The sequence below is a fragment of the Mesocricetus auratus genome, unplaced genomic scaffold (assembly GCF_017639785.1).
Source record: "Mesocricetus auratus isolate SY011 unplaced genomic scaffold, BCM_Maur_2.0 Super-Scaffold_100009, whole genome shotgun sequence".
NCBI lineage: Eukaryota > Metazoa > Chordata > Mammalia > Rodentia > Cricetidae > Mesocricetus > Mesocricetus auratus.
In genome coordinates, this window is record NW_024429193.1 from 67149604 (window position 1) to 67167267 (window position 17664).

The window sequence follows — 17664 nt, forward strand, 5'->3', positions numbered from 1 at the left end:
CTTCATTGATTGGCACGAACGTAGACCAATCGAGAGTATTGTCCCCGCCCTCTACGCAAGAAAGATTAAGGCAAGTTAGGTGGAGAGGGCACGATGAGGGGGCCAGGGAGACGCAAGCGCCTGCGCACTAGCGTGGCCGCTCCCGGCCGCGTGCGGACAGAATGTCTGCGCAAGCGCAGGGGCGCGGGCGGTTGACCGGCTCGCCACGGCGCATGCGTAACAACTACAGGGTGGGTGCTGGGGTTGAGGCTTTGGATTAATGCTGCAGGTGAGGGCGTGAGATTCTGTTTTGTCCATCGGTTTTCGTCCGACCGTGAAGGTCAAGAAAGGCATGGCAGTTTCCCACTTTTTATTCCATCGTTAGATGCCGGGAGGAATAGTGGTTAGGGGATAGCGGCCGTGGCCGGAAGGGTTGGGACAGTGGAAGTTGTTGTCATACAGGGCGGGGCAGCAACGGCCCTTTTTTTTTTTTTTTTTTGTCCCCGAGCACGCTGGGAGTTGTGGTTTACCTCCTCTAGACTTGCTTTAAAAAAAAAAAAAAAAAAAAGGAAAGAAAGAAAAAAAGAAAATCTAAGAAAAAAGAAAAATCACGTCTTCTAGATGTACTCGTTTTTTAATTTTATGTGTATGAATATTTTGCCTACACGTATGTATGTACACCACATGCGTGCCTGGTGCACGAGGAGGTAAGAAGATCCCCTGAAACTAGAATTTAGGATGGTTGTGAACCGTCTTGCAGGTTTTGGGAACTGAACCCGAGTCCTTTGCAACACCAGCTCGTGCTCTTAACTGTTGAAGCTATCTCTCCAGTCCTAAATTTTTTACTTCTTAGAAAAAATATTTTTCACTTAATCAGACGTAGTATCCCCTAATATATTATCTCGAGTGTTTCTTGTAGCATTTTGAGCCTTTTTTTTTTTCACCACCTACCCTGACAACCCATCCTCTGACTTGTTAGACAAAGGGACGGAGCTACAGCTTTTAGATTACTATACTACCATACTATAGAGTACCATGGTTGACCTGGAACTCCCCATGGAGCCTAGGCTGGCCTCAAATTGGCTTCAGCCCTCTTGCCAGAATACTCCATATAGAAAAAAATAAAGACTAAGTTAAACACTTACAAGGCACGAAGATTCATGACATGTTTGTGATAGATTTAATGTTTGGATTTGGTATGTTCTGTCTTCTCCAATGAAAAGGTAATAACAAATAACTCTGCTGAAGGGAGCTGTAAATAATGATCAAGTTGCTGTTGCCGGGAGGTGGTGGCGCACACCTTTAATCTCAGTACCAGGAGGCAAAGGCAGGTGGATCTCTGTGAGTTTGAGACCAGCCTGGTCTATGAGAGCTAGTTTCAGGACAGCCTCCAAAGTCACAGAGAAACCCTGCCTCGAACCCCCCCCCCCAAAAGATCAAGTTAAGAACAATTGTTTGCCTTTAATGAAGTCACGAGGCTGAATCAGGAGGAGAGCAGTTTTTAAAAATTTATTTATTTTTGTTTTGTGCACACTGATATTTTTCCTGAATGTATGTCTGTGTGAACCCTCCTAGAACTGGAGTTACAGACAGTTGTGAGCTGCCATGTGGGTGCTGGGAATTGAACCTGGGTCCCCTGGAAGGGTAGTCAGTGCTCTTAACCACTGAGCCATCTCTCCAGCCCCGAGGAGAGCGGTTTTGATGACTGCAGTTAGCCTGGACTACATACATCCTGGGAGTGGTTAAGAGCGTGTACTGCTCTTGCAGAGAACCTCAGCTCAGTTCCCTGCATTGATATCTGGCTGCAACTCCAGCACTAGGGGAATCTACTCACATAACGAATAAAACATTTTTAAGTTAAAACCAGGCACCTGGGGGGCTGGAGAGATGGCTCAGAGGTTAAGAGCACTGACTGCTCTTCCAGAGGTCCTGAGTTCAATTCCCAGCAACCACATGGTGGCTCACAACCATCTACAATTCAATCTGGTGCCCTCTTCTGGTAGAATACTGTATGTGTAATAAATAAATAAATCTTAAAAAAAAAAAACAAAAAAACCCAGGCACCTGTATTAACTGTGAGGCAGTATACACTGTTATACTTCTGCCTCCCAAAATTAGAGCAACTGTAACCAATGTGGATCTGCTGGGCAAGCCTAGGAAACACTTTTGTTTGACCGTGTGACCCTGTGGTTCTTTCCTAGGCACCATCCCTGTTGCTGTTGAGATGGAGCAGCCCACTAATCCTACTAACGACCAAGGTGTGTCACAGGCCCTACTTCCCCTTCCTCGAAAGCCAGCCCTCTTGACTTAGCATTTGCAGGAATGACTCTGATTTTGTGGATGTTTTGTCTGTTACTTGGAAAGTGCTTGGGAGGGGGTTGGGTGAAGGGAGGAGACAGGTCTTACTTCATTGCCATAGCTGCCCTGGAACTCACCGTGTAACTTAGACTGACCTCAAATTTTAGACAACCCTTTTGCCAGAGCACCCCACGTCTCAACTGCTGGGATCACAGGCATGGCCCACTGCATCCAGTTTTTTTATGTTATTTTCAAGACAGGGTTTCTCTGTGTAGCCCTGACTGTTCTGGAACTCACTCTGTAATCCAGACTGGTCTCGAACTCACAGAGCTCTGCTTCCTGGGTACTGGGATTAAATGTGTGCACTACCACCCACCAGCATTTTTTTTCTTTCCTTCCTTCCTTTTTTTTTTTTTAAATAACCTGACCTAGCCTCCAACTTACAATAGTCTTAGCACAGCCTCCCAGCTGCTGAGATAACTGGTATGTATGGTATACCTGGCTTTGATGAGCTCTTTTTATAGTTTCTAGCGTGTCAGTAAGTATAGCAAAGCTTTGCAGTCTGGAGACCCAGGTTTAATTCTAGCACTGCAATATGACAGCTGTGGAATTGTGACCAAATTTTCCTAACATGGGATTCCTCAAGTACAACGCTGCTAATATTTCCTACTTCTCAGGATCATTGTAAAAGATATCAGAGGGCCTGAGGGGATGGCTCAGAGGGTAAAGTTCTTGCTATGACTTGAGTTTGGATCCCCATAAGCCAAATAAGCCAGGGGTGGTGGCATATGTCTGTAACCCTACTACTTGTGGAGGCTGGGTACATAGAGTGGATCCCTGAAGTCTACTGGCCAGACAGTCTAGCTGAACTGATAAGCTCTAAGTTTGGTGAGAGACTCTCTCAGTAAAATAAAATGAGGTTGGGTATGGTGGCCAGTGGACCTTAATCTCAGCACGTAGGAAACAGATACAGGTGCATCCCTGTGACTATGTAGCCAAGCTGGTTTATATTATAAGTTCTAGGACAGCCAGGGCTACATAGAAAGACCCTGCCCCCACCAAAAAAATTATTAAAAAATAAAGCAGAGGGGACTGGAGATATGGTTCAGCAGTTAAGAGCACTGGCTGCTCTTCCAGAGAACACAGATTCAATTACCATCACTCATATGACAGCTCATAACTGTCTGTAACTCTGGTTCCAGAGGGTCCAATGCTTTCATGTAGCCTCCAAGGGCACCAGGCGTGCATGTAGGCAAAGTGCCCAAGCACATAAAATTAAGTAAAAAAAAAAAAGCTGGGCGTTGGTGGTTACGCCTTTAATCCCAGCACTTGGGAGGCAGAGGCAGGCGGACCTCTGTGAGTTCGAGGCCAGCCTGGTCTACAAAGTGAGTTCCAGGACAGCTTCCAAAGCCACAGAGAAACCCTGTCTCGAAAAACCAAACCAAACCAAAACAAAACAAAACAAAAAAGCCTTTAATCCCAGCACTCGGGAGGCATAGGCAGGCGGATCTCTGTGAACTCAAGACCAGCCTGGTCTACAAGAGCTAGTTCCAGGACAGCCTCCAAAGCCACAGAGAAACCCTGTCTCAACCCCCCCCCAAAACAAACATGCAACAAACAAAAAAGCAGCTGACAGAGCAGAGCAGACTTGTTTCGTAGCATTGGTGACATTTAGACATTGCTGAGCTTCACGTGCATATGTGAGATGGACATTATAGATAGTTTCTTCTGTGGCACTTTGAAAAATGGACAAGAAAAACTTTCCTGGCAGACGTGAGGCACACACCTGTAATTCCAGCACGTGGGAAGTGGAGGGTGAAAGAGTACAAGGCCACCTACATGAGACCCTGCCTCAGAAAGGGAAAGCAAACACATCTTTCCTGTAACCCTTGTCACACCTCTGTCCCCAGGCTTGTTTTATAACAAGAAGCCTCTTCTTTATCCTTTGACCCTGTGCAAAGTAATTCCTCACCATTTTCCCCAGCTTCACTGACATGTTGTAGGCATTTAGCTATCTTATACCTGTGTAAATAAATGAATTTTCCTGTCATTCCTCCTTCAGGAATTACTCTAGAGGTCCAATTTTCTTTCTTTCTTTCTGGTAGGAAGGAGGGGTGTTTCAAGACACTTTCTCTGTGTAGCCTGGCTGTCCTGTCCTCTACTCTGTAGATCAGGCTGGCCTCGAACTCAGAGAACCAGCTGCCTCTGCATTGGAGCGCATGTGCAACCACCACTGGCTTTTATTTTCGTAGCTTCTTTATTCCCTTTTAGTGCCTGGCTTGCAGTTTGACCTTCCACCTAAACTTAGTGCCACCCTTTGCTCTTACAGACATTTCTGTTTGATTTCCTACTGTCACCTTAGATCCCCTAGTTCATCTAAAATGTGATTAAGATTAAATGACAGAACCCCAACTCAAGCTGCATTGAGCACAAAAGGTAATTTAGGGGCTTGTGCAGTTGGGTTACGAGAGCTCAAGCCAGAGGTCTTGGTTGGGAACTTGGGCTCCTGACTGCTAGCATTTGTTCATATAGCTATGTGTCCTCCTTTTTCGCTGCTAGCTTTGCTTGTACTCACTTTATATGCTACACTCTCCAAATTCAGTAGCCTCCATTAGGCCCAACTTTATGTCCTCCCAGCACAGCAACTAAAGGAAGTGCATTTGTCCTTCCTTCCTCCCTTCCTTCCTTCCTTCCTTTCTTCCTTCCTTTCTTCCTTTCTTTTTGCCTTTGCTTGTTTTGTTTTTTTTGAGACAGTCTTAGTATGTAATCCAGGTTAGCCCAGAACTTGAAGTCCTCTAGTCTGTGTCCCAAAGAGCATGCTTCTGTGACTATTAAGAATGCTTTGGCACACATCATTGTCCATTTGTTGATCTGGTGACATGACTGACCCAACCTAGTCTTCATGTATTTAGCAGCTTGTGTCACAGTTGCAGAGAGAGTGGGATGTCGGGATTGCCCTGTGCTGGGCTGTGGTCTATTTTTACTGTTGAGAAACTGGAGTGCTGACTCACCCGAGTGGCTGGGATCTGGGGAAAGAAGAATTTCCCAGAGTGACAATTACTCAGTAGATAGAAGGACAAATGTCTGTGATGGAACTCACTAGGTCCTCAAGGTCAGTTTTTCCTTCTGATTTCACTGTTTTTGCCAAAAGTAATAGTTACCAGTTTCAGAATGTCTTGTATAGCCTGAGGTGGCTCACTCTTAGAATTTCAAGCACGTGAGAGGCTGAGGCAGGAGGATTGTTGTGAGTTCAAAGGTATCATGGGGTACATAGAGAGTTCCAAGCCTGCTTCGGTTACATAGCAATACTGCCTCAGAAAAACAAAAAACTTGAACAACTCATTGTATTTTATATATATAATGAAAAGGACAGTTTAGCTTTTTTTTTTTTGAGACAGGGTCTCACCAAGTAGCCTTGGAAGGGTCTCATTACATAGCCTTGACTGGGCTGGAACTTGCTATGTAGGTCACCTGGAACTGGAGTTACAGGTGGTTATGAGCTGCCTGAAGTGGGTTTGGGAACCCAACTCAGCACCATGCTCTTAACTGCTGACCCATGTCTGCAGTCCTTGAAGTATGATTTTTAAGTGGTAACAACCAATTCCTATTCTTTTAGACAGGGTCTCACTATGTGGTGCTTGCTGGCCTGGAATTTACTATGTAAACCTGGCTGGACCATGTGCCTCATCTTAGTGCTGGGAGGACTTGAGTGCTCACAGAGCTCTCTGCTGGCCTCTGCCTCCTGGATGTTAGGATTAAAGATGTGAGCCACCAGCTTGGCTTACTCTTAGTTCCTAACCTTTAAGGTTGAGGGGCTATTACATTAAGAGAAAGCTTAAACATCTCAGGCTTGGTTACGTGGAGAGGCTTCTCTGGCCTATCCTTATGTCAGTGATGATCGCCCCTCTTTCTCTCTTGTTTCTTGAGGCTTCTCACCTGAGTTGATGTTATGTCATCATTTTCCTACACTGCTCCTTAAAAGCTTTTCCAGTTTTCAGAGTAAATGTCCCCACATGGAGCCTCTATAAGGATTGGGGCCCTTCAGCGTTGTCTCAGAACACACCTAGATCCCGAGTTCTTAGCATAGAGATTTATTACACCAGAGGAGCAAGCAAGTGGGAGTTGGGGAGGCCACCTCTAGATTCGGCAGAAGCAAACAGCAAGCAGCAGGTGTTTCTGCAGGAGTGGGTTTTTAAGGAGAAAAGAGAGTCTGTGTTCAGGTGAGTTAGTAAGTCCTGATTGGACAGGTTAGCCGGAATAGCCAAATAATGAATTTTGATCGCTGAACCTTGGTATTTAGTCTCAGGATGAGTCAGTTGTCAGATAAGGGAGTAGAGCTTGGGGGTTAGCTTTAGGAATGTGATCTAACGGTTTAGCAAACGAGAAGAGTGGAAGGCAAAGCCTGTGGGTGCCGTGTTTGCCATGCGTGGGCTGTTGTAGAGCCCCTCAGCTGCCTCTAAATATGTGTTCATTGTAATCTCCGCCCACCCCCAAAACCCTTACTTTACATTTATTTACATACTTGGCCTTGGCTGGGTATTCTCACCCATAACTGCAATAAAAGCTTTATTTTTCTTCAGGTTTTTTGTTTTGTTTTTGAAGACAGGGTTTCTCTGTGTAGGCCTGGCTATCCTGGAACTTGCTTTGTAGACCAGGCTAGCCTCAAAATCATGGAGAATGCCTGCCTCTGCCTCTCGAGTTTACCCAGGTTTTAAGATTCACTATACCCTTGTGTTGTTTCACCCGAGTCTGTTAGTTGTCCAGGGAGAGTCTCGAATAACCCAGGCTTGAGCTTTTTGTGTAGCAGAGGTTGGCCTTGAACTTTTGATCCTCTTGCCTCCATCTCTGTGATGATATATTATTTATGATTTATTAAAGCTTGACTGAGGGGCTGGAGAGATGGCTCAGAGGTTCTGAGTTCAATTCCCAGCAACCACATGGTGGCTCACAACCATCTACATGCCAGAACACTGTATACATAATAAAGTTTGACTAAGGGTACAGAAAGCAAAGCAGACAGCCACTAGCTCTTACTCGAGCTCAGACTGAAAGGGCTGATCCTGTCCCCACGAGCTCTCACCCAGCCTCAGACTGCTGCCTCTCCTCAGCATGGCTGCAGAATCCATCTCCACATGAGACCTTTAGCTTTTTATACCTTCCTAGTGCTGGGATAAACGGCAAGTGATCCCAAGTGCTGAGATCACTTTGTGTGAGCTATTTCTCTTTAGGACTGGACCAATTTCTTGTGGCTCAGTGTGGCCTTGAACTAACAGAGATCCGTCTACCTCTACCTCTACCTCCCAAATGGTGAGATTAAAGGTGTGTACCACCACTGCCTGGCTTCTGTAACTAACTAGTGTGGCTAGCTCTGCTTTCTATACCTTCAGACAAGGCTTAATAAATCATAAATAATATATCACCACACACCATCTTGATACTGGGATTACAAATGTGCACCATCATGCCTGAAGATAATGTTTCACCTGATTCAATTTGTCTCCCTAATTTGATAGTGAGCAGCTAAGAAACTATGCTGTACATGTTTTTTTTTGCGTGTTTTCAGTGTCTGGTAGAGTAATACGCATGTAGTACATATTAAGCAGTAAATTGGACTTTACTTCTGCCATGCCTAGCTTCATGTAACTCTCACTGGTTTCTGATGTCTGTGTCTGCTCTTTGTATATCTTCCGGATACTTGGGTAGAACCTGCTGTCTGCTTTGTAGACCAGGTGCAATGATTTAGTCAGAAAGGCAGTCTCACACTTGCAATCCCATGTTTGAAAGGCCAAGACAGGAGGGTCTTGGGTTCAAGGCCAGCCTGGGTTATTGTCTTACAATTAAAAGAGAAAGGGGACAAGAGAAGGCAGGCTGACCTTTGTTAGAATGAGTTTTGATTTAGTCACCTGATTTTCAGCCAAAGAGGAAGATAATGCTGTGTGTCTTTGTCCAGCAAAACCCTCCCCCAGTTATATCAATCTTCAAGCAAATTCCCCGCCGGCCACTTTCTTGAACATCCAGACAACAAAGCTGCCTTCAGGTAAGGCTTGGGGAGAAGGCTTCCCAAGCAGACCTAGCCAGGAGAACAGGTGCAAAGAAGCTTAAGTGTCCCCTGGGTCAGTGCTGACTCCTTGTCAAAGCATCCCTGTTGCCTGTTTTCACTTTCAGGGTAACTTGTTGATCATTTAGTTCTGTTGGTTTCATTTTCTTCCCCAGTGTTCTCATTTATTAGCTACTTGACTCAACTAGGCAGGCTGTGACCACAGTCTTTCTGCTTGCTGCTCCTGATGGTTAAAAAGGACCCTGAGTTCGAGGCCAGCCTGGTCTACAGAGCAAGTTCCAGGGCAGCCTCCAAAACAATACAGAGAAACCCTGACTTGAAAAACCAAAAAAAAAAAAAAAAAAAAAAAAAAAGACCCTGAGAAGGAGGTGGTAACTTTAGCTTGGACTCTGCTTCTTTGAATTTCTTTCACCTTCTCCTAGGGAAGTCAGTGGATAGTTGAATACTTGTGGGGAACTCAGTGCTATGTAGTCATAGCCCCAAACACAGTATAACCATTGAGGTTGAGGTTAACTAAGCTGCCTATGGACAGTGTAGTTGAAAACATTTAAAAAGTAAGCTGATCACCAAGAATGGCTGAAGGACAGTGGAGGAGCCTCAGGTCCCTAAAAGGGACCTAGATTTTACCCATTCAGCAAAGCAAGCAAACAAAACCAAACTCAAAGCAGAACAAACAACAGTAAAAACCCTTTTCAGGCTGTGACTATAGCTCAACTGGTAGAGTTCTTACCTGATGTGTGTAAGGCCCAGAACCACACATACTGGGTACAGTGCATATGCCTATAATCCCAGCACTTGGAATTCTGAGGCAGGAGGATTAGGAGTTCAAGTTTGCCCTCAACTATATGGAGGGCTCAAAGCCAACATTGGCTATATGAGACCCTGCCCCGGGTTTTTTGTTTGTTTGGTTTTGGTTTTGTTTTTTTTTTGTTTTTTTGTTTTTTTTTTTTTTGAGACCCGGTTTCTTTTTTCTAGCTGTCCTGGAACTCACTTTGTAGACCAGACTGGCCTGGAAGTAACAGAGATCCCCCTGCCTCTGCCTCCCAACAGTTTCTTGTTATTTTGTTGTTGTTCTGAGTTCTTCTGTAGCCCGGAACTCACTGTGTAGCCCTCACACTTGCCTCCTGACTCATCCCAAGCACTGGGATTACTGATGTACCCCACCATGCCTGACTCATCAAATTTCCAAAGACTGAAGTGAATGTCTGAAAGTTCAAGGTTAGCCTGGTCTACATACTGAGTTCCAGGCCAGCCAAGGCTATCCAGTAAGACCCTGTCTTAAAAACAAAACAAGTGCCCGGCAGTGGTGGAGAAAACCTTTAATCATAGCACTCAGGAGGCAGAGGCAGGCAGATCTCTAAGTTCAAGGCCAGTGTGGCCTACAAAGGGAGTTCCAGGATGGACAGAGCTAAACAAAGAAACCCTGTCTTGAGAAACAAAAGCAAACAAGAAAAGAGACTTCCTGTTCTTGCAGTGGACCTGGATTTGGTTTCCAGCACTTGCAGGATGGCTCGCACCCATCAAAAGATGCAAAGCCTTCTTCTGACCTCCTTGGACATCATTTATTGACACGGTACACAGACATACATGCTGGCAAAACACTCAAGCACATAAAATGAAAAAAAAACCAAGTAGTTAAAAACAGGAACAGCAACAACAAAACCCATTTTTAAAAGAACCTGGGACTGATATAATCCACACTGTTAGGCCAGCCCTTGGAAGGTGGAGAGAATTGGCTCAAGAAGGCCATCCTCAGGGCCAGAGAGGTACCTCAGTGTCTAAAAGCACTGGCTATTGTGGAGAAGACCCTACATGGCAGCTAACAACCATTTCATAACTCTGGTTACAAATCTAACACTCTCTTTTAGCCTCCATGGGCGCTGCATGCACCTGGTACACACATACACAAAGGCAGAACCCCAACCCATAAAATAAGAAAACATAAAAAACCTCCACAAACAAATAGAAATCTTAACTTTTATCTATTTAGTTTTGTTTTTCGAAATAGGGTTTCTCTGTAACAGCCCTGGGTGTCCTGGATCTCACTCTGTAGACCAGGTGGCCTTGAACTCACAAAGATCTACCTGCCTCTGTCTTCCTGAGTTCTGGGACTAAAGACATGTGTCGTCACCACGTGGCTTAATCAGTCTCTTTTTTGTAATAGCTTTTATTTTTTTTAAGATTTATTTATTTTTATTATGTATAGTGTTCTGCCTGCATGTATGCCTACACACCAGAAGAGGGCACCAGATCTCATTATAGATAGTTATGAGTCAGCATGTGGTTGCTGGAGGTTGAACTCAGGACCTCTTGAGGAGCAGCCGGTGTTCATAACCTCTGAGCCATCCCCTCCAGCCCCCTTTTTTGTAATAGCTTTGAAAATATTTTATATGTATGAGTGTTTCGCCCATATGCATGTCTGTACACATAATGTCTGTGGAGGTCAGAGTAGGGCACGGATCCCTGGTAAGTGGAATTGCAGGCAATTGTTAGCCACCTTGTGAGTTCTAGTGGCTGAACAATGGTCCTCTGCAAGAGCAGCCAGTGCTTTTATCTACTGAATCATCTTTCCAGCCCCAGAGTTTATTGTTATTTGTTTATGTGTCATGTGTCCCATCCTCCTCAGCCACCCCCTGCTCCAGGCAGTGTTTCTCTGTAGCTTTGAAGCCTGTCCTAGAGCTTTCTTTTTTTTTAAAATATTTTATTTATTGTATATACAGTCTTCTGCCTGCGTGCTAGCAGAAGGCACCAGATCTCATTCAAGGTGATTGTGAGCCACCATGTGGTTGCTGGGAATTGAACTCAGGACCTCTGGAAGAACAGTCAGTGCTCCTAACCACCGAGCCATCTCTCCAGCCCCTGTCCTAGAACTTTCTATAGATTTGTTTATTATGTATACAGTGTTCTGCCTGCATGTATCCCTGCAAGCCAGAAGAGGGTACCAAATCTCATTACATGTGGTTGTGAGCCACCATGTGGTTGCTGGGAATTGAACTCAGGACCTCTGGAAGAGCAGTCAGTGCTCTTAACCTCTGAGCCATCTCTCCAGCCCCTGTTGTTTTCTTTCTAAGACTGGGTCTTTCTGTGCAGCTCTGCCTGTTCTGAAACTTCACTGTGTGGATCAGGCTGGCCTTGAATTCATAAAGATCCACCTGCCTCTGCCTCTGAATGCTGGAGGCATGTGCTAGCATGCCCAGCTTTTTTTTGAGATAGGGTTTAATCTCTGTAGCCTTAGCTGTCCTAGAACTCACTCTGTAGACCAGGCTGGCCTCGAACTCACAGAGATCCGCCTGCCTCTGCCTCCCAAGTGCTGGGATTTAAAGGGGTGTGGCACCACTGCCCAGCCTTTTAAATGTGTTTTGAATACTTATGTGCAGCGGCTTCTCTAGATGCTGGGGTTACTAAAGTAGACTAGACAAAAGTCCTTGCCTTCCTGAATACTTAAGCAGGGAACTTAGACAGACATGAGCTATTACCGAGTTTGCAGATGACCATAAGTACTACAAGAAAAGTAAAAAGGGGAGGGGTGAGTTACAACAATTTGCTTCAAATTAAAAAAAAATGGCAAGTAAGCCTCTGGGAAGGTGACCTCTGAGCAGACGTGCATCTGGTTTGGGTTGTATCTGGGAGGATTAGTGCTCTTATGGAGTCCTGACCTTACTGCAGTTACAAAGCCTCTTCCCTTTGTCCCTTTACACCTCCATCACTCTTTCTTCAGGAGCTGGCCAGAAGCCCAAAGAATGCCTAGGACTCCTAGAATGTATGTATGCCAACCTCCAGCTTCAGACTCAGCTTGCCCAACAACAGATGGCTATTTTAGAAAACTTGCAAGCATCTCTATCACAACTGGGCCCTGGGAGGGAAAGCAACAATGGTTCTCTACCAGCGTTGTGTTGCAAACTGTTGTTTAATCACCTGCCCCAATTCCATAAATGAACTGTGGAACAAAGATACTGTGTATGCTTTCTTTTCTCTCCTTTCATAGCTTTTGGTGGAATCTGGCCATTACATTCTGTGTGTGTACCCAGGAATTGAACCCAGTGCCTTCTGCATGCTAAACATATGCCATGCTACTGAGTGACACTCATAACCCTAAGCTTGTACATTCTACATATGGTTGATCTACACTTTTTTTTTTAAAGATTGTATTTATTGCCGGGCAGTGGTGGCACACGCCTTTAATCCCAGCACTCGGGAGGCAGAGGCAGGCGGATCTCTGTGAGTTCGAGGCTGGGCTGGACCGACAGCCTCCAAAACAATACAGAGAAACCCTCCTCCAAAACAATACAGAGAAACCCTGTCTCGTAAAACAAAACAAAAAAAAAACAAACAAAAAAAGATTTTATTTATTTATTATGAATACAACAACTTGCCTCTACCTATGTCTGCACGCCAGGAGAGGGCACCAGATCTTATTACCGATGGTTGTGAGCTATCATGTGGTTGCTGGGAATTGAACCCAGGACCTCTGGAAGAGCAATCAGTGCTCTTAACCGCTGAGCCATCTCTCCAGCCCCTGATCTACACTTTTTTTTTAAAGATTTATTCATTATGTATACAGGGTTCTGGCATGTACACCTATATGCCAGAAGAGGGCACCAGATCTCATTATAGATGGTTGTGAACCACCATGTGGGTGCTGGGAATTGAACTCAGGACCTCTGGAAGAGCAGCCAGTGCTTTTAGCCTCTGAACCATCTCTCCAGCCCAGTTGACACGTTTCTAATAGGCACCCACTGAGTGTAAATCATTTCACAAGGCACTTGGGGTTGTGTATCATGTACATTAGTGTTCTCAGGAGGAACAGAACCAGTATGGTGGAGACATATATAAGGAATTTATTAAGGCAGTTAACATTGAAATAGTAACATCAGCTGCTTCACGCCTGAGAAGCTGCAAACCCAGTAGTTGCTCACACCTTGAGGCTGAATGCCTTGGCTATCCCAGTCTGGAGCTGCTGGAGAAATCAACTCCATGAAGGAGAAAAGGCCAAGCTACAGAAAGTTAGCTAATCTTCCCCTTGCTGTTAAACTTTTTAAATCTGAGCTGCTACTTGAAAGTGCCACCCACATTTTGGGTGGAGCTTCCCTCATCAATGGAGGTAATTAGGACAATTTTTCAGTTGAGGTTCCCTACTTAAGTGATTCTAATTTGTGGCAGGTTGATCCCCTGGAGCTAGAGTGACAGATGGTTGTGAGTTACCCAGTGTGGGTGCTGTGAACTGAATCCTCTCCCCAGGAAAAGCAGCAAGTGTTCTTTTTTTTTTTTTTTTTTTTTTTTTTTTTTTGGTTTTTCGAGACAGGGTTTCTCTGTGGCTTTGGAGGCTGTCCTGGAACTCACAGAGATCCACCTGCCTCTGCCTCCCGAGTGCTGGGATTAAAGGCGTGTGCCACCAACGCCCGGCTGCAGCAAGTGTTCTTAACCATAGTGCAGTCTCTTCAGCCCCTACTCTAGATTCATTCTTTCTTTCTTTTGCTTTTTTTTTTTTGAGACAGAGTTTCTCTTTTTTTAGCTCTGGCTGGCCTAGAGCTTACTATTTAGACTAGATCTGACTGCCTATGCCTCCTAAGTTCTGTGGTAAAAGATGTGTACCCTCATGCCTGGCTCCACTCCAGATTCTTATAGGAAAAAATTTTTGCCATATCCAAAAACAACCCTCCCTTTTCAATATTAAATACATAAAAAAGTTAAGGCATGCACCACAAACAGCAGGAGTAAGGGTCTCAAATGATGAAGTGTTGAGTGGAAGAATTGGTGATGAAAAAGAAAAGATGAGAAAATAAGACAAGAGCAATAGCTGGGATCAGAAGGTCTTCCACAGCTGATGACTTATGCCAAGCAAGTTTACTAAGAATACAGCGTCATACATACTATTTGCAGGGGAAGATGGCCAAGGTCAGCAGAGAGCTGAGTCAGACAATGTTGGCAAAGATAACACGGGATATATCCGACACAGCTGCTTAACCACAACCTAGGGGGAAGATTCAGGTCCCCAGAAGCCACAACCTTGACTGTACAAGACACCAGCTCCAGGGTCAGATCAGCCTTGCCAGGTTCATTCTTGGGTGAACTAAAGTTCCCTTTGTCCCTTCATCAAGGCCTTTGTGGAAATCTTGGGTCAGTATGGTTCCCCACAGGTATGGTCCTTAGCAAGGCAACTTGTGAGTGCTGACCTTTGCTGATTAGGAAATGGTCCCTGCCAGAAATGTTGCCCGGACTGGAGGGATGCGTTACTCCAGTTCCCAGTAAGATTTTGCATCTTGGTCTAACCAACCAAAGTAACTGGGACTGAAAGGTGCGTGATGCTGTCCAGGTTTCCAATCCATATTCCCTCTGGATTCATATTTATGTCCTCTGAGGTGCATTTTCCATAATCACAATAAATTAAATCTCCCCCTTACAAAGAAAAAATGTTTTGTGGTGATAGTGGGGTGTGCCAGCACTTGGGAGGCAGAGACAGAAGGATCTCTGTGTGTCTGAGGCCAGCCTGGTCTACAAAGCAAGTGCCAGGATAGGCTCCAAAGCTACATGGAGAAACCCTGTCTGGAAAAACAAAAACCAAAAACCAAAAAAGCAACAACAACAACAACAAAAAACCAAAACCACCAATAATTGGCAATTTTAACTTTTAATATTATCCCCAGATATATCTATTTTGTAAGAGGCAAAGAGCAAGCAGCTGGCTAGGCATGATGGCACACACTTTTAATTCTAGCTCTTAGAAGACAGAGACAGGCGGATAGGGTGAGTTCAAGTCCAGCCTGGTCAGTCAGAGTTCCAGGTCACTCAGAACTGCACAGTGAGACCCTGTTAAAAACAAAACAAAACAGATGCACCTCTGTCTAAGCTTTACTTCCAGACTGGTATAACTGACCTTACAAACCTAAGGCCAAAGACACCAAAGATAGAGGACATAAAAGGACATTGGATATCTTGGCCCTTATCCTAAGGTTGGCATCAGGGGACCAGTGAACAAGGGGCACCTTTAAAAGTGTCCTGTAGGGCTGGAGGGATAGCTCAGCCGTTAAAGGCTAGGCTCACAACCAAAAAAAAAAAAGTGTCGTGTAGTTCTGTTGAGTCACTGTCTTCTCACTCGGAGAGGCCATGGAGACCCCGGAGGCTGGACTTAACTAGTCTACGTTGTACAAATGTACACAGAGGAGGATCAGCCCAAGAAAGCATCTTCAGTGCGTCCAAGGGACATCAGTAAGAACCTGGCCCATCCCAGGAGATGGCACAGCTAGTTAGAGGGAAGAGTAAGGGCCCAGGGACACTTTCAAGTCCATGTACAGCAACTAAGGACTTTAGCTGACATTTTTAACTAGCAAGATGAATCAGCACGTTAAGGCAATTGCCACCTAACACGAAGACCTGACTTTGACCCTGGGACCCACATGGTGGGAGGGAAGAGCTGGCTCCTCCTGCCAGCTGTCCTTGACTGCTGCAAGCGTCAGTGGCAGACCCCTGCCACTAAGTACAATCAAGAGGTTAGGTTTTTGGTCATTTGTAGTCTAAGCTCCCATCTGGAAAGTATAACCAAAGAGTGAGATGACTAGTAAGACCACAGAACAAAAAGTTAGATTATATTAAAAAAGATTGGGCTGGAGAGATGGCTCAGAGGTTAAGAGCACTGACTGCTCTTCCAGAGGTCATGAGTTCAATTCCCAGCAACCACATGGTGGCTCACAACCATCTGTAATGAAATCTGGTGCCCTCTTCTGATGTGTACATGGAGGCAAGGTGTTGTATTCGTAATAAATAAATCTTTAAAAAAAAGGATTAATTTTTAGGTGTGTGCAGGTTTTTGTCTGTGTGTGTGTGTTCACCACATGTGTGCCCGAAGAAACCCAAGGATGGCACTGGATCCCCTGGAACTGGAGTGACAGATGGTTGTGAGGACCCGTGTGGGTGCTGGGAATCAAACCCAGGTCCTCTGGAAGAGCAGCCAGTGCTCTTAACCACTGAGCCATCTCTCCAGTCCCCACTAAGGGAATCTCTTAACTGTAAACCCCTGTGAAATAAAAAAGACAATCTCACCCTGGCAGAGTTCACTTTGCCTCTCCTTCTAATGAATGTGATGGTAGAAAAACCATGGAAAACTGTGTGTAAAATGGGTTTAATCTACGGGGCATGCACTTGTATCAGGATGTCCCCAGGCTCAGACGGCACCCTTGGGTGAGAAACAGGCGCCGGTGGAATAAATTGCATGCTAGTTGCCTTACAGAATAAGGTTGCATGGGGCTGGGGTAAGACTGGCCGGTCTGCTGCTCTTGGGAGGGAGAGTGAAGTAACCCCACAGCTCACAGGACAGGGTCGTGAAGCCTGTACCCACACCCTGAATATCTCAAGCAATAGAGGGACAACTAGCAGATACTCTGCAGTTACTGTCTCCCCCCCCAGACAGTGTTTCCCTGTGGCTTTGGAGGCTGTCCTGGCGTGCGCCACCACTGCCCGGCCTGCAGTTACTGTCTTCTGACACATGATGGCAATGTGGACAGGAGAAACTACCAAGCCTTCTGCCAGGAACCTGCTTGGTGGCTCAACTGGCCATACTTATCCTGGCCTTCAAGTCCCCTCCTCTTAGCTAATCTAATCTCGGGAACTTGAGATCAATATCTGGGCCTATGATGTCTACATGGACTCTATAGGAGTCCATTTTGTGACAAACCTTTCCTGGGGAGACATGACAAACACAAAGTCTACTCCCTAGGGGAGCCCACACAGACCACAGAATGGACACCAACAAAGTTCATCTTGGTAAACTATTTTATTGAGGTTACTTGCCAGTTACATCACCAAAGTCCAGCCCAGCTCCCAAAAGCTGGGAACTTCCGGCATCCAGCACAGCCTGCAGCAGTTCAGCAGGCTGCCAGGTGTCTTTTGGTTCATTTGGCCTAAATCTTTGCCAGGCAGCTGGCTCATCTCAGCTTTCTTTGTCAATTACCTAGGAAGGACTCTGAGCAGTCTTTATTATTTACTCTGGGAGGGAGAGGCCTAGTGAATCTATTCAGTTTGGGGGGGAATTCCTGAAGCTATTTTGAGCTATGTACTTTGTCTTAAGGAGTTCCCTTGAAAGATGTTTCAGTGTAGCAGGATAGAGTCCTCAGAGGGCATTCTAAAGAATTTAAGGCTAGAAATCACATAGCCACAGGGTTTTTAAAAAACCAAGAATATAAAATAACTAACAAAGATATCACTTATGCCAACTGGATGCCAGCAGCTGAGCGACTTGGGAGAACAGGATCACATTTGAAACAATGCAGACAGCCCAAGGAGAGGAAGGTGGTGCCTTTTTATTACCCACAATGCAGTTCCTGAAGGAACAATTG

General features: G+C 45.3%; 1 protein-coding gene across 5 annotated transcripts; it reads left to right on the forward strand.

The window, feature by feature from the left end:
• Positions 1–146: 146 nt before the first annotated feature.
• Positions 147–12284, forward strand: Tsacc (TSSK6 activating cochaperone). Of its 5 annotated transcripts, none has more exons than XM_021233071.2 (4): positions 147–230; positions 2181–2237; positions 8192–8314; positions 12054–12284. In XM_021233071.2, exons 2-4 carry the CDS (start codon positions 2204–2206, stop codon positions 12269–12271), a joined length of 375 nt encoding a protein of 124 aa, XP_021088730.1. In that variant the 5' UTR covers positions 147–230; positions 2181–2203; the 3' UTR covers positions 12272–12284. The 5 variants fall into 5 exon arrangements, with proteins under 5 accessions (XP_021088730.1, XP_005080172.1, XP_040608417.1 ...); XM_005080115.4 differs by having other exon boundaries at positions 169–268; XM_040752483.1 differs by lacking the exon at positions 147–230 and adding an exon at positions 233–329.
• The last annotated feature ends 5380 nt before the right edge of the window (positions 12285–17664 follow it).

What these genes read in the sequence shown, in the direction of transcription:
- Tsacc (XM_021233070.2), top strand. Translation starts at nt 653, where the DNA reads ATGTACACCACATGCGTGCCTGGTGCACGAGGAG. An exon ending in TAATCCTACTAACGACCAAG is followed by an intron (nt 2,238 to 8,191) that starts GTGTGTCACAGG and finishes CCTGATTTTCAG; the next exon opens with CCAAAGAGGAAGATAATGCT. An exon ending in GACAACAAAGCTGCCTTCAG is followed by an intron (nt 8,315 to 12,053) that starts GTAAGGCTTGGG and finishes CTCTTTCTTCAG; the next exon opens with GAGCTGGCCAGAAGCCCAAA.